General features: G+C 35.2%; 1 protein-coding gene across 1 annotated transcript; it reads right to left on the reverse strand.

Annotated features, from left to right (window-relative positions):
- Positions 1-220: 220 nt before the first annotated feature.
- LOC120262718 (L10-interacting MYB domain-containing protein-like) lies at positions 221-864 on the reverse strand. Its single transcript, XM_039270668.1, has 2 exons — positions 478-864; positions 221-373 (listed from the first exon to the last, which is right to left on the reverse strand). The coding sequence occupies exons 1-2, from the start codon at positions 862-864 to the stop codon at positions 221-223; spliced, it is 540 nt and encodes a 179-aa protein (XP_039126602.1).
- Positions 865-16,269: the final 15,405 nt, after the last annotated feature.

Below are 16,269 nucleotides of genomic sequence, written 5' to 3' on the forward strand. Positions count from 1 at the left end.
TGAACGGGACATATTATATCCATCCCGGAGAGAAGATGATCAAATGATTCTTGCAATTTTTCATTTGCACTTTTTTCTTTTCTCTTTGTGATGTTTTTTGTCTCTTTCTAGCTTGTGTTGTACTTGTTTCTCCCCGTGGAGTATCATTGTGTTATTGAGGACTGTCACCGTCATCATCAAAGTTATTAACCTCCATGTCAACATCATTCATCCGAGCACTTCATCGTTCATTAGAAACTTCATTTTCTGATGATGGTTCTACATATGGTACCAATGCCATATAGCCCGTCGCCACTATATCCTTAAAGCATATCTCCATCATATCTAAGAACTTTGGACCCTCATTTCTCCATTTTAGATATTCTGGGTTTTCCTATTTCAGTTAAATAAAAAAAAATAACTGCTTATTAATTTTGTGAAATAAAAATTATAAAACAAATGACTACATCATTATATAAAAAGATTTCACATGCTTACTTGTCTTTTTCTCTCCCACCAATCATCACTTGTTAACACTGTCCTTTTAATAGGATCCCAACCAAGCCCTATTTGGTGCTCTACTAGTTTTGCCCATATGTCAAACTCTTTCTTGAGACAGTCCCACCTATTTTTCAGTTGCTTATGGTTGTAACTAAACCCTGTTCTAGTAGCAAACTTTGATAATATATTTTTCAAACCTTCCTTTGTAAAATGTGAGTGTGGTCTATTACCAATCTGGATCTCCTCAACACATATCTTTAGTACTATTTGATCAGTGTTTGTGTCATCCCATCTGGCTTTGATATTATTTTCACTTGGTATCACATCTACATTACCCACATTTGTCCCTTGTACAACTCTTCTAGGTGGTAGTTTTGAGGCCATATTCAAAAATTATCCTTCAAACCTTTATTTGCAGCAAACAAAATAAGAACATATGCAAGGTTTTTCAAGTCATAATAAGTGACACTTTTCAAAATAGAGGATTCATAATATCATTCACGAAGTATCTTAATTTTAAAGCAAAGACATAAAAGAATTTCAAGTCATAAGAGAATAATGGTCCATTGATATATTTCACTCTATTCTACTTCACCATTCAATATTTGAAATCCATCTCCATTAACTCAACTAAAATGAGACTATTAGTTACACTAGTACTTCAAACAAATATCAAATTCAACAAGAAAGAAAAACCACACCATATCATAACAAATATATAAAGAAACAACCAAAAGCAATATGAACAGAATTACCCAATATTTGATCAGCATGCCCTAATTTCAAATAAATAAATCAGTTAAAAAAATCCCACAGTTCTCACATGTTGGATGCCACTTGAAGGGCTATTTTGGGTTGATGATCATGGTTGGAGCAAATGATCAAGATAAATTTTATCTGAGAGTACATAAGTTATGTTCCTAATATCTTATTGCCAAGAGCATCTCATTGTTACAGATTGCATAAGGAATGGATTAAGGACACATTAAGGCACCTTAATTAGCAATAAAACAGTTGAAATTGTGGATGAAATAGTCCAATGCCATTATTTATTTATTTGGCAAATTCATCATCATCTGTTTCTCTTAAAATGCAATCACTAATTCAATAAAGCATAGTATGGCAAGTTCAATCACCCAAGTATCATCATCAAGTCATTTCTAATGCCTGCGGTTTATTAATTGCAAAAAAGGAAAAAAAAAAAAAAGACAGCATCTTATAGGAAGATAATCATCAATTCACATTACATTGGATCAATGACAAAATCAAAGTTGAACAGATAAAATAACTTGAGATTGGTTTTTAAGTCTGATAAAAAGAAAATAGAAACCAAGCTATTGATAAGGCCGAAAACAATACATTTTTTTTTATTATGCTTTCCTAGAACAAACTCTAGAATTTTTTTCTTCCCTCCTGTTACTATTGCCTAAAACAATGATTAGTTTGGGGTGAGAATAGTTTATTTTGGTTTGAAACTCCTTATTCCTCATAGGCAGGATTAAAGAGGGCTAAATATTTGTAGCCATTTGGCAAAATTCGGAGGAATGAAGGGCTATTTTGGGTTAATGATCATGGTTGGAGCAAATGATCAAGATATTGATTTTTCTAGACAACAATCTCATATCAATAAATTATAATAGGAGGTGTAATGAAGTGAAAGCACTAAAGCAAAATCAGAAAAGGGAAAGCCTCTAGAAAACCACATGAAACTGTTCGGTGGTGATGTTTGCCGAGAGAATCGCGGGCATGGGATGCGTCCTTGGGTTCTTCACTCGCGCCACCGGCCGGATTGAAGGAATTCAAGGAGGGAAAAGGGAGAGATGGAAAGCAGTGCGGAGATGGCGAGGGTTTGGAGGAAACGCAGGGGGGTTTTGATGTTGAGAGAGAGAGAGAAATAATGAGGGAATTAATTCATTTCTCAAGGTTAATTACGTAATTTTACCCCCAAAAATAGCTTGTCAAAAGTGCTTTTCTGAGAAGCACCTGGTGGCCAGCTTCTGAAAAAAAAGCTGAATTTCAGCTTTTTTCACAGCTTTTGCTTCTACCCAAAAGCCCAAACAGACATGTATTATAAAACCCACAAGTGCTTAACTTATAAAAAAAACACTTCTGGGTTTAAAATAAGCCCATCCAAACATGGCCTTAGTTTTAAAAGTTCCCTTTTAAAAAAGGATATGATCACTCTCGACAAGCATTGATGAATTCACTAAGGTTATCATTTTAGAGAAAAACTCATAAATAGTTGTTGAAGTGTTTTTTTTTTTGAAAAATAAAGTTTCTATTTCTTCTTTCTTTTTCTTAATGAATTCGTAATTTATTTAATTTTTTTAATAATAATAATTAATAAATGTAAAAATCACTTATATTTTAATTAAAAAGGTTGTATAAAAAGGTTTGATTAAGTAGTGGAGATTAAGTAGAACTGTGGAAAATGGCAACTTACATCAAAGTATGATAAAGAGTAAAAGTAAACATTATGGAAAAAAAGTACACAAGATTCATTAAGGCCTTGTTTGGGTTGGCTTATCAAAAAAGTACTTTTTTTAAGTTTAGTAGAAGTGCTTATGGAAAAAGTGCTTTTGTAGAGTAAGTTAAGCATTTTTTTATATTTTGTGTTTGTATTAGCTTTTTTGTAAAAGCAAAAGCTGTAAAAAACAGCTTTTTTTCAAAAGCTGCTCATGACTAGCTTACGAAAAAAGCTGTTTTTCAGCTTTTTTTACAGCTTCTGCTTTTACAGAAAAGCCAATACAAACAACTTTTTTTGAGTCCAGAAGTGCTTAACTTATAAAAAAGCACTTCTGGGTTTTCCAAAAGCTGATCCAAACAAGACCTAAGAATAGAAGACACCATTGAGAGCATGCTAGCTAAATACTCCCTATTACACCACTAAACTATGCTTTGTGTCATAATTGCATTCATTGATGCATTGTCTTTGAAACTCTTAGTTGTGTTTAGTGTTTTAGGGACATACATACGGTATTGTTACCAAATCATTATTTTCATTGACAAACAAAACAAGAAAAATATGTTTAACAAGCTTTTTAATTTTTTTTTAATTTTTAAATAACATGTAAAAAAAAAAAAGGAAAACACACTGTTTATGTTTTTCATGTTTCTCGTTTTAATTTTGTTGTTAAGTTTTTAAAAACTAAAACATATTTAGATATGACAACTGTTGTATGTTTAAAATGGTTGAAAACAAAAACAATTATGGTGTTTATTTAATATTTTTTAAAATTCATATTTTTTAAATATTTTTATTAAAAGTTTATTTTTCATATTAGTTTATTTGATTGTATTATTAAATATATTTAGATTTGGCTTATTTAATTTTTTTTTTAAATAAAGGGCAAGAACAGGGTTATAGAGATGTAATCATAAATTTTTTTTGAGATAAAGTAAACGAGTCAATAGCTCCAACAATATATATATATATATATATATCCTAGTTTATAAAAATTGGAGGGTCAAACAATAATTTTCACAAATATTTTCTAAAAATATAATTTTTTTTATATTGTATAAACCAATTTATACAATATATACATGTCAAATAATAAATTTTTATAAAATTTTCTTACAATATTATTTTTTAGACTATTGGTTTTAATTTGAAAAAAAAAATATTTTTTAAAAATAAAAACTAAAGAGAGAGATTGAGGAAAGGAGGGGTTTCATGGTAGGAAGGTTTTTAAAAACGTTTTGAATAAAGTTAAACATGGAAGTGTTGTTTCCCAATTTTTTTTTTTGGATAGGAGTAGGAAAGGATATGGCCATGATAAGCTCATATAATATCTTATGTTTAGTGTGCACCAGATAAGTCATTTGATAGCATTTGTTATCTTATTTTACATTTGAAATGTATCAGATAATGACCGGATATGATATGAATGATATGTAAAAAGACAAAATTACCCTTTATAATATAATAATATATTATTTTTCAAAATAGACTTTTTTTTAATTTTTTTTCCCTTAATGATTTACTTATCGGTATCTTTATGAGTTTCTATTAAGTTATTAAAAAAACCTATAAATAATGCCCACAAATATATAGATCATAATATCACCAACTTGCAAAAATTATACTTCATACCTATTTTCTTGGCATATAAACCAAAAATAGAGTAAAAAAGTAAACTTAAAAGATGGAAAAAAGGCATATAATCAAACCCTAGATGAGTTTAATAAATCAAAAATAGGGTAAAAAAGTAAATTTAAAATTTTATCAGATCCTACCTGTTTATATCCTGACTCCCCCCACAAGGTTTAATATCATGTCCCCGGTAGGATAAATTGGGTCAATAGGATAATATTATCATATTCTATTGGCACACTAAACAAAGGAAAATAATAAGATATGATAGTCTATCATATCCTATGGCCCTTATCATGTCTACCAAACGGGCCCTTAACGTAAAAGACTTTAACCACTATCACTTTTTCCAAAGAAATTAATGGTTTAGATCTCGCATTGCCGTTTGCTAGCCGTCGATCTTCTAAGAGATGATATCTCATTATTATTTTTTTTCAAAAATTCCAAATGACTCTTTAGTTATGTACTTTTAACATAAAAATCTTTAACCACCATCACTTTTTCTAAAGAAATCAATAGTTTATAGATCTCTCATTGTCGTTTGCCAGCCGATCTTCTAAGAGATGAGATCTCATTATTTTTTTCATAATTTTTTCTCCAATCTTTCGCTAGTTATTTTCTCATAGCCATTTGAAAATGATTAGGGTGTTAAAGATTTGTTTATAATATTTTTTAAAATAGTTGGGGAATTTGAACAAAGATATAGTTAAAAGATTTGAGATTTTGTTGTTGGATATGTTAAGTCTGATGACGTGGATTGGCATTATATGACAAGCCAAGTGGTGACATGGCATGAGGATGATGACATGGCTAGAAATGACTCATCAAAGGAAAAGGTGACTAGGATGATGATGTGGCAAAGGATGATGTTATGACATGTGATGAAGATCAAGGAGGAGATTTTATTATGAAGATCAAGGTGGAGATTTTATTTAGTAGATATTCCTCTCAATACAATCATGTGATGATAAACTATTTTTAGAAAGTGTATTAAGACTATAGGATCTCTTCAAGAAAAGTAAGTTTTATTTTAGGTATGATTTTCTATCTTTGGTAAGATCCGGGATGACAATTCATATCTTTGAATAGAACTCCTTTTTAGAAATATCTATTTGAAGAGAGAGGAATATTCTATCATTGGTAAGAATTCAAGATCATGAAGATTGTTTGAAGCTATTAGAAGACACAAGGTTTAGTTTGGTGTGAAGCTATTTGAAGACACAAACTAAATAAGGTAAAGACATGCCAAGGAGACTATAAAGACCATATTTAGCAACTCAATTTCAAGGAAGATCCAAGAGCTATCTATGGGTGTAACTATTCATGGAGACTAATCATGTGTGGAGATTATTTGAAGATTGCATGAGATATGATTGAAGATTTGGAGATCCAAGCATGGATGATTGAAGATCATGCTTGAAGATATTAAAGACTAAACTTGGATGAAGATGAGATCAAGTTTAGTAACAATATTTTCATGAGTCAAACGAAGATCATTTGGGAAGACCAAAATTGGGCCAAGTTTGGAAAGAAAATCGGGAGATCTTTGGTGGCTATCTTTGGTGAGATGGTCGCGTGTGCCTTGGTGGGCACATCCCTCGGGAGAGGGAGACCTACTGAAGTGACGAGAGGGAGGAAGCAACTGCAGGCAAGAGGAGCTCGGGTCGAGTCAACTACTACGAGGCGGACTGAAGGAACCGGGAAGGTTGAAGGTCGCAGATTAGGGTGCATCTTGCTAGAACTCAGTCATGTTCAATAAGGTGGGCCATGTTGTAACTGGGTGTTGTGACATCTAACTTTGGAAGGTGTCCAAGTTAGGAAGCCGCAAAAAATTCTAAAAGAGGTAATTGCATTAGACGTCGGTGCATCTATATAAGAGATCCAGCTCGAAGATTTAGGATGAGCCAACTAGTGAGAGACTCTTCGGTGAGAGTTGAGTATATGGCCATCGGGAAATCTAGAGAGGATATTCTCTGTATTGAGAGAGTGAGAGAGTGTTGTACTCCTTGTTCTTATACCTCTTTTAGTGGATTGTTTCTCCAGGCCTGACCCCCAGGTGTAGGCAAGGTTGTGCCGAACTAGGTTACCAATTTGCTTGTCTCCTTCTCTTGATGTTTGATTGTGTGTGTGTGTGTGTGTGTATTTAATCTTTGAGTGAATTTTTAATCAACTTAGCACATCACACCACCAGCGGAACCATCAAGTGGTATCAGAGCTTTGGTCGTCAGTGTGTGCTTTAGTGTCAAGGCCGGCGAGATCCAAGCTAGAAGTTCCGAAGATTTCAGCAAGAGAAGGAGGATCGGTGACTCGACCACCTTTACTCAACGGTTCTGACTACTCATATTGGAAAGCAAGGATGAGGGCGTTCATCAAATCCCTTGATGAAAGTGCATGGACAGCTGTTGAAGAAGGATGGTCTCCTCTAATCGAGCTTGATGATGAGAAGTGTGAGATCAAGAAGAAGAAAAGCAAGTGGAGCTTGGGAGATATGAGCAAGGCTAATGCAAACGGGAAGGCTCTTAGTGCTATTTTCAGAGGAGTAGACGAAAATCAATTCAAGTATGTGGCTACCTGTGAATCGACAAAAGAAGCCTGGGACATCTTCCAAAGGATACATGAAGGTACAAACCTTGTGAGAGTCTCTAAACTCCAGATGTTAACAAGCAGGTTTGAAAGTCTGAAGATGGAGGAGGATGAAACTATTGCTGCCTTTAATGCTAAGCTGATGGACATAGCAAATCAGGCTTTTCAGCTTGGTAAGAGATATTCTGACGAGGAGTTAATTCAGAAGACTCTAAGGTCACTACCCAAGAGATTTGAAGCAAAAGTAGCAGCAATAGAAGAGGCTCGAGACATCTCTACTATGCGCTTAGATGAGCTGATGGGATCACTTCAAGCATATGACATAAATCGAAAGATAGATAGAAAAGATGAAGGGCTGGCATTGAAAGTCGAAGCTGAGATGTAGAAGATGTTACAACATGGGGAGTTGCAACATCAGGAAGACTGCGATGATGAAATCGCATTGCTATCAAAGAAACTTCATAAGATGTTTAGACAATACCAGACTGGGAACATAAGAGTTCAGAGAGAAAACTACAATGAAGAGGAGAAGAAGGATGAAGAGGAGAGTAATAAGAGAAGCAGGAATATCAAATGCCGAGAATGTGGAGGCATTGGACATATTAGGAGTGAATGTGCCAATACCCTGAAGAAAAAGAAGAAGGCACTGAAAGCTACATGGAGTGATGAGTCCGAAGGAAGTGAAGAAGATAATGAAGAGGAGTCAGAAGGCCTGACAAGTCATTGTATTGGCTTCCCAGCTATACTCTCTTTAAAAAGCAACAGTGCTGCTTGTCCTGAAGCAACATCAGAAGATAGTGATGACAGTAACAAGTGCATAAGTGAAAGTGATCTGCTGAAAGCATATGAGCTCATGTTGAAGAAATTCGATAAGATGATCTTGCTAAACAAACATCTCAAGGAAGAGAAAGAAAATTGCAGAGCAAGCTGACTGAATGTGAGAAGAAATTGTCTCATGCTGAAGAAGCTATCAACTCCATGAACAAAGGAAAGATGAAACTTGATGAAATTCTATCTACTAAAAGACCTCTGGAGTCCAAGAGAGGTCTTGGTTACATTGGTGAATCCTCAGGAATAGAGAAAAACAAACTAGAAAAGGTGTTTGTGAAGTCTCATCAACACATGGAGAAGGATGAAAGAGAAGCTCTCACATGTTTTCATTGTGGAGAAAGTGGGCATATCCGACCCAAGTGTATCAAGTTAAAAGATGACTTGAAAGAAGGAAGAATCATTGCATATGAGCATGAAACAATTAAGAAGAAATTCAGAGGGAAGATGATTGTTATCAAGAAGAAATGGATCAAAAAAGACTATAAGGAGAAGGGATGCTCAATGAATCAGTCTAACCATACTGTTAACTATGTCTGCCAGAAATCAAATGAGGGAAGGACAGTATGTGGGATGAGATGTATTGATCCACCATGATTTTTTTTGTCAAAAAAAGGGTTTTATATATAGATATATAAAAAAAAATGAATGAACGAAACCCCCAATTTTTTAAGAAGTATTTAAAAAAAACAAAATGATGACTAGTTTGGGAGTTATTAAAAGAAGTTATATAGTCTCAACTCTCAACATTCAAAATGAGCATTTCCAAAACCCTAACCTCAAATTCCAACGGCCTCTAGGGTTTCAGAGAAGAATGGGAAGGACGAAATCAAGATGAAGTACAAAAGGGTGGCTCGCAGATTTCCTGGTAAGAAGAAAAGGTGCGGTGATTCCTCTCAAGGTATGAAGACATCTGAGGATACTAGCAACCCTTCGGGAGAAGTCCAGGAAGACATGTTCAAGGCTTTGATTCCATATGTTCAACCTGCTCCATTAAGCATTGCCTATCCAGAGACATCAGAAATAGAGAGAAGACATCCCCTGGCATGGCTTACTCGAAGGTTTCCAGAGTTATTCAGAAAGGAGAAAGGGTATAGAGATTCTTTCGCAACAGGTAAGACATCTATAAACGATCCTTATGGTTGGATGAATGATGCTTTTCCAGGCATATTCAAGGGAAAAAGCAACTTTGGATCTCATAAAGAAGGTTCTAGATCAAGTTCTATGAGCAAGAAAGACTATGATTGGAAAAGGGGTTTGTTTGGAGATTACTCTAAAATTGAGAAGGCAGTGAAGTTTGCAGAACAGTACAATACAGAGGAGACTACTGATGATGTTACAACAGAACCTGTAGCAAAAGAAGTTCAGGAGGTTAAAGAAGGCCAAGAACCTATTGTTGAAGACGTGTCTGGTAATGACAAAGGAAAAGAAACACTTGTTGAAGAATCAGAAGAGGAATCAAGTGATTCTTCAGGCAGTCACAGATCAGAGTTTGATGAAGACCCCGAGGAGACAGTCCAGAAGATACTGATAGAATTGAAAAATCTTGGGAAAAAACCAAGTGTTGAAGATGAAGACTATGTTCCAACCCCTGTTGCAACATCCGAGAGATCACATAATTCAGAGGATGTCCCCCTGAAGAACAAGCAAGAAAACTCCTATTGTTTCAGCAAGCAAGAAGAAATCAACAGTGCCAGACTCAAAAAGGTTCGTGAATGATGAATGTCAAGAGAAATGAAAGATTATTAGCAAGAGAGGTATAATTGCAGAAAGGGTCATTGATGAAGCTGCATTTGATCAGTATGGATTGATAGATTTCTTGACTGAAAAAGGACTTATCAAATCAGTCACTTTCGGGAAGCACTACAGTCCTGCACTTGTTCAAGAATTCTACTGCAATTTGTCCTTGGAAATAAAGTTAAGTTTTCACCTGAGAGAATCAATGACTATTTGGAGTACCCTTCTGGAGATGGAAATGGTGTATATGTATATGATGAAGGCTTTGAGTATTCTCATGAGGTAGTGGAAGCCCTAACTGGTGGTAAATGCAGCACATGTGGACCATAATCAAGACTTTATACCTCAAAATTGTCAATAAAGTACAATGTCTTATTCAAATTGGGTGCATTCAACTGGTTTCCTACTGCCCACACATCCAGCATACTGAAGGAAATGGTCATGCTACTCTACGCCATTGTTACAGGGAAATAATTCAACCTGGGGTAGCTTATATTTGACTGAATAGTAGACATGGTAAATGTCACCTCTACAATCAATCATCTAGCATATCCTGTCTTGATTACTCAGTTTATGATACAAAGTGGTGTTCCGATAGAGAACTCTGAGTTTGTGTCTGGTATCAAGAAACTGAAGATTTCTCCCAAACTGCTTGGTGTTGAAAGGTGATTGATCTACCTGTTGGGAGACATTCTTCAGTGGCTGGAGGAAGTGAAGGTGCAAACACTCCAATGTCAGATGATTGTGAAAAAATACTGGAACAACAACTTGAAGACCTGGAAAGAAGGCATAAAGCTGTGTCTGCAGAACTGGTGATAATTACTCAACAGAGACAACACATCAGAGGATAACTTCAAGCGATCAGGCAGAAGCAAGGGGAAGCCTCCAGCAGCAATGCAACAACTTAGGGGGAGGTTTCAAGATTTCTTTGCCATGATTCTGACACAAAGGGGGAGATAGGATATAGGACTGATGTTGAAATTCATTTTTTTGTCTTGTGCGAACAATTTATTTGTCTTTTATTCTGTGTGTTGGACTGGATTGATTCTTGTTGTGTTAATATCTAGTCGATTGTTTTTCTGTTATGTTCTAAATGTATTCATCAACTAGTTATTTGTAATATGTCAAACAGTTAGTACTATAATAGTCCTAAAGTCATGTCCAGTTATCAGTACATGTTGTAACATGGTGTTGTAACAGGCATCAAGCTAACAGGAGCAGAATCAAGAAGGTTTGCGTCAAATAATGCCAAAGGGAAGATTGTTAAGTCTGATGACGTAGATTGTCATTATATGACAAGCCAAGTGGTGACATGGCATGAGGATGATGACGTGGCTAGAAATGACTCATCGAAGGAAAAGGTGACTATGATGATGATGTGGCAAAGGATGATGTCATGACATATGATGAAGATTAAGGTGGAGATTTTATTTAGTAGATATTCCTCTCAATACAGTCATGTGATGATAAACTATTTTAGGAAAATACATTAAGACTATAGAATCTCTTCAAGAAAAGTAAGTTTTATTTTAGGTATGATTTTCTATCCTTGGTAAGATCCGGGATGACAATTCATATCTTTGAATAGAACTCCTTTTTAGAAAGATCTATTTGAAGAGAGAGGAATATTCTATCATTGGCAAGAATTTAAGATCATGAAGATTGTTTGAAGACACAAGGTTTAGTTTGGTGTGAAACTATTTGAAGACACAAACTAAATAAGATAAAGACATGCCAAGGAGATTATCAAGACCATATTTAGCAACTCAATTTCAAGGAAGATCCAAGAGCTATCTATGGGTGGAACTATTTATGGAGACTAATCATGTGTGGAGATTGTTTGAAGATTGCATGAGATATGATTGAAGATTTAGAGATCCAAGCATGGATGATTGAAGATCATGCTTGAAGATATTAAACACTAAACTTGGATGAAGATGAGATCAAGTTTAGTAACAATATTTCCATGAGTCAAACGAAGATCATTTGGGAAGACCAAACTTGGGCCAAGTTTGGAAAGAAAATCGGGAGATCTTTGGTGGCTATCGTTGGTGAGATGGTCGCGTGTGCCTTGGTGGGCACGTCCCTCGGGAGAGGGAGACCTACTGAAGTGACGAGAGGAAGGAAGCAACTGCAGACAAGAGGAGCTCGGGTCGAGTCAACTACTACGAGGCGGACTGAAGGAACCGGGAAGGTTGAAGGTCGCAGATTAGGGTGCATCTAGCTAGAACTCAGTCATGTTCACTAAGGTGGGCCATGTTACAACTGGGTGTTGCGACATCTAACTTTGGAAGGTGTCCAAGTTAGGAAGCCACAGAGAATTCTAAAAGAGGTAACTGTATTAGACATCGGTGCGTCTATATAAGAGATCCAGCTCGAAGATTTAGGATGAGCCAACTAGTGAGAGACTCTTCGGTGAGAGTTGAGTGTGTGGCCATCGGGCAATCTTGAGAGGATATTCTCTGTATTGAGAGAGTGAGAGAGTGTTGTACTCCTTGTTATTATAACTCTTTTAGTGGATTGTTTCTCCGAGCCTGACCCCCCAGATGTAGGCAAGGTTGTGCCAAACTGGGTTACCAATTTGCTTGTCTCCTTCTCTTGATGTTTGATTGTGTGTGTGTGTTTAATCTTTGAGTGAGTTTTTAGTCAACTTAGCACAACACACCCCCACCGGAACCATCAGGATATGAGATTTTTCTTGTGAAATTTAGCCAGTATTTTTTTCACTTTTATAATTACTTCTAATCATCATACTCTTATATATTTTGAATACTTGAGCACACGAGCATCTAGTTAATTAATTTGACATCTCATCTACTGAGATTTGTTCAAAATTCTTTTGCAATTAACCCATTTGAATCAAATTAATGATTTTTTTTAAATCAATTTAATCCTATATTAACTAATATATAGCTTTGAAAACATTGTAAAAACAATTAGATAATGAGTATTTAAAAAAATTATAACTTTAAAAGATTTTAAGCTGTGGATTTTAAGCTGTGTTTGATTGGCAACATGGAAAATGGCTGGAAAAGAAAATTTTTCTATGGAATATTTTTCCATGGAAAATGAAAAAATATTCGTTTGGTTGGCATTATATCTAGCTAGACAATTAAAAATTTTCTATGAAAAATTTAGATTTTGTTGTTTGATTGCTCTTATTTTCCAAGGAAAATGAAACATTTTCCATGGAAAAAACCTCATTTGTTGTTTGATTGCATCAATTTTCTCTGGAAAAAAGTCACATTTTCCACGGAATTTTTTTAAAAAATTATTAAAATTATAAACAGCGCTATGTGGAATTGAATCATACCATCAAAACGTCGCGGGATCTGTTCACTAATCTGGATAAATTTATTTAAAATATCATCAAGTTATATAATTTATCTTTTTTTAAAAAAAAAATTTAAAAAAAGGAAAAACTTTTCTTTTAAATTTTAAAAGAAAAGTTATTTTAAATATTTCAATCACATGTTATTTTTTCACATAGCCCCTTATTTTTTTTTTTGAAAAACTTTTCCCATGGTGGAGGCAAGAAAAATTTTTCACTGATTTGAGGGAAAATAGGGTCACATGATAAAGTTTGTGGAAAAATTTTCTACGGAAAATTTGCAAATGACCCGTAAAAAAATTTTCCAGGGAAAAAAGGGCAATCAAACACAGTCTTAGTTATTGTGATTTATTTGAAATTATCTTAAATATTTTTTTATTTTTAAAAATTATATTTGAGTTTTTGGGGGGAAACCAATAAAGGTTAGAAACATATTTATTATTTACTGAATAATATAAATGATAAAGAAGCCATGTTATTCAAATTTAGTTCCTACATTAAAGAGAACATGGTAACCATTTATAAAAGGGTAAATGACCTAAATAGTCACTAAACTATGCACCAATTCCTATTTTGGTCACTAAAGTAAAAAAAATTCTATTCGAGTCATTAAACTTATTAAATCCTTCCAATCAAGTTACCCCGGCAGACGATGTTAACGACAGTCTGATGTGGCTTGCCACCTCACAAGTGCTCTCATTGCCACGTTGGTGGCACTCTTCTTCTCTCCCTTTAAACTATTCATTTTTTGTCATCACTAGCGTCAACCTCAACCATGGCGTCATTGCGAGTTATTTTCTTGAAGAGCTTAGTCTTCCTCATGAATCTTCCCTTGTTTCACATTAATTACAATCGGTTTTGCGGCATTATCCCTCACAAGTTTGAAAAGTTCAAGCTTTTGTTTGAGCTTGATCTAAGTAACAATCAGTTTATTGGGAAGTTCCCCAGAGTTGTTCTCTAGCTATTGTCTCTGAGAGAAGGAGGAGCGCTTGGGATTTAGAAGAGCTCATCGTCAGAGAAGATAAAAGAGTGGGTTGGTTAACAAAGAGAGACTTGCAGATGAACATGGAGAAGGTGGACATGCCATGAAAGATGAGACGTGGGATGAAGAAGAAATGGCAGGCGTTGAGAGTCCAGTTAAGAAAGAAGTCAGAGATGAGACAGAGTGGGAGGAAGTTGGAGAGGTAGAGAGAGTAGAGGAGCTAGTGGAAGTGTGGCCGCAGATGGGTGGTGGTGGCTGCAAAGATTAGGTGAAGGTTCATGGAGGGAATGAGATCGGTGGACTCTACACCGGCAAGGAGGAAAGGAAGGGGAGAATGGAGAGGCGGATGGAGGAAGGGAGGTGGTGTCTGAGAAAAATGGCATTGCCGGAGATGGTGATGACGATGATGTGGAGGTGGTGGTGGGTTGAGAGGAAGGTGGCAAGGTGGAGGAATGGGATGGCGTGGCCTTGCACTATGAATGAGAATATTAAGATATGGTCCTTCTTCACTTCCTTGGTGGTGATGGTGGTTGTGGTGGTGGTGGTGGTGATGGTGGTGGCGGTGGTGGACATGGTGGTGGTTGTTGAGATAATTAGGGTTAGGGTTGAGACTTGGGTGGAGATGACCAAAAGATGAGTGCCAGCTACGTGGCAATCAAGGTAGTTGTGAGGTGGCAAGCCAGGTCAGACTGCCGTTAACACCGTCTGCTAGGATGACTTGATTGGAAGGATTTAATAAGTTTAGTGACTCAAATAGAATTTTTTTACTTCAGTGACCAAAATAGGAATTTGCGTATAGTTTAGTGACCATTTAGGTCATTTACCCTTTATAAAATAATTCAAAGGCAACCTACTTTTTTTGTTAATTTTTTATAGATTTTCTTTTAAATTTTAAATCAAAATTTGTAATATATTATTTCAAAATAAGAAGTCGGCGGGTGCTTGCCCGTCCCGTGGTTCTTGGTTGTTTGGCCAGGCAGGCCTGATTACCCGCCCCATGCTCTCCTCTATGGCTAGCTTAGGGTTTTGAATGTATCTTTTGGTTTAATTATTGTACAGATCCTTTTAATTGTGCACTTTATGCTCTTTTAGTCCTTACAATATTTTTATATTTTTAGATACAATTAAATTATCATATTTAGTCAAGTTGGGTCATTCTAGTCCGTGGTGGAGATCAACAAGTGTAAATTGCAAGGACTTAATTGTATCTAAATATATTTGAAGGACTAAAAAGGCAGAAATTACAAAATTATAGGAATCTGTACGGTAATTAAACCGTATCTTTTTAAGGCTAAGCTATGGAAAAAAGCGTTTTTTGGGATTTTTTTGGAGTGAATTATGGAGTTAGAGATTTCTTTCCGTTCAAGTACGATTGTTTGTTTACAACTTTTTTTTTTCTGAATTTGCAAAACCCTAGGGAGAGTTTATCCTAACCACCTCATTTCTCTTGCTTGTTTAGTCACATTCGTTTTAGTGATTTTAATTTCTGTTTTTTTTAAATTTTAATTTCACAAATAGTACTGATATACTCGATTTTTTGTCGTTTATTTTCTGTGAGGATCGATGCTTTGTTCGTCAGTATAATTTATTATAACATCGACACATATTTTTGTGTTTCTATCACCCTGCCAGATAAACAAATAATTTCTAGACCTTGGAATTGCCGCAGAACTTCAGGGAGTCAAATCACGTCAGTATGGTATACTGGTGGAATAGATATATATAGATGTTTATATTATCATGATAGAGGGTGCATTATTTGTCTGCTGTTCATCACATGCGAAAATTAATCATTCTATTTAAAAATGGCAAGGGATGGATAAGGTCATTCAACAGTGGCCACATCTGGTTTAAAATATTATAGAGAAGGGCAAAAACAGATGGATAGGGCCAATGAAAGGTGGCCACATTTGGTATAAAATATTTTTTTTATGAAAATAACTAGAATTGGCAATAATTCTCCATAAATTATGACTTCTAGTACTACTATCGAAGTCAATTCATTTGCTGTCCGCGATAATTTCTCATTTAATTAAGCACGTGAGTGTACTCGACTACTCTACCAATTAAGCAACACCCACGTGGTTCATTTCGGGAGATCTGAGGTAAATATCACTTTTATCAAAATGGGAAGTGAGTCATTTATTAAAAAGTAAAAATAGAATAAAAAAATTTACATATTAAGTGAAATTGTATGAATTAAAAAAAATGTGTAAAAAAAATGAGTTTATT

Source organism: Dioscorea cayenensis, chromosome 1 (genome assembly GCF_009730915.1).
Source record: "Dioscorea cayenensis subsp. rotundata cultivar TDr96_F1 chromosome 1, TDr96_F1_v2_PseudoChromosome.rev07_lg8_w22 25.fasta, whole genome shotgun sequence".
NCBI lineage: Eukaryota > Viridiplantae > Streptophyta > Magnoliopsida > Dioscoreales > Dioscoreaceae > Dioscorea > Dioscorea cayenensis.

Bases quoted from the DNA above. Each gene is read 5' to 3' on its own strand.
- LOC120262718 (XM_039270668.1), bottom strand. From the start codon at position 864: ATGGCCTCAAAACTACCACCTAGAAGAGTTGTACAAGGGACAAATGTG. The intron at 374-477 runs GTAAGCATGTGA...TAACTGAAATAG, and splicing joins GGTGGGAGAGAAAAAGACAA to GAAAACCCAGAATATCTAAA.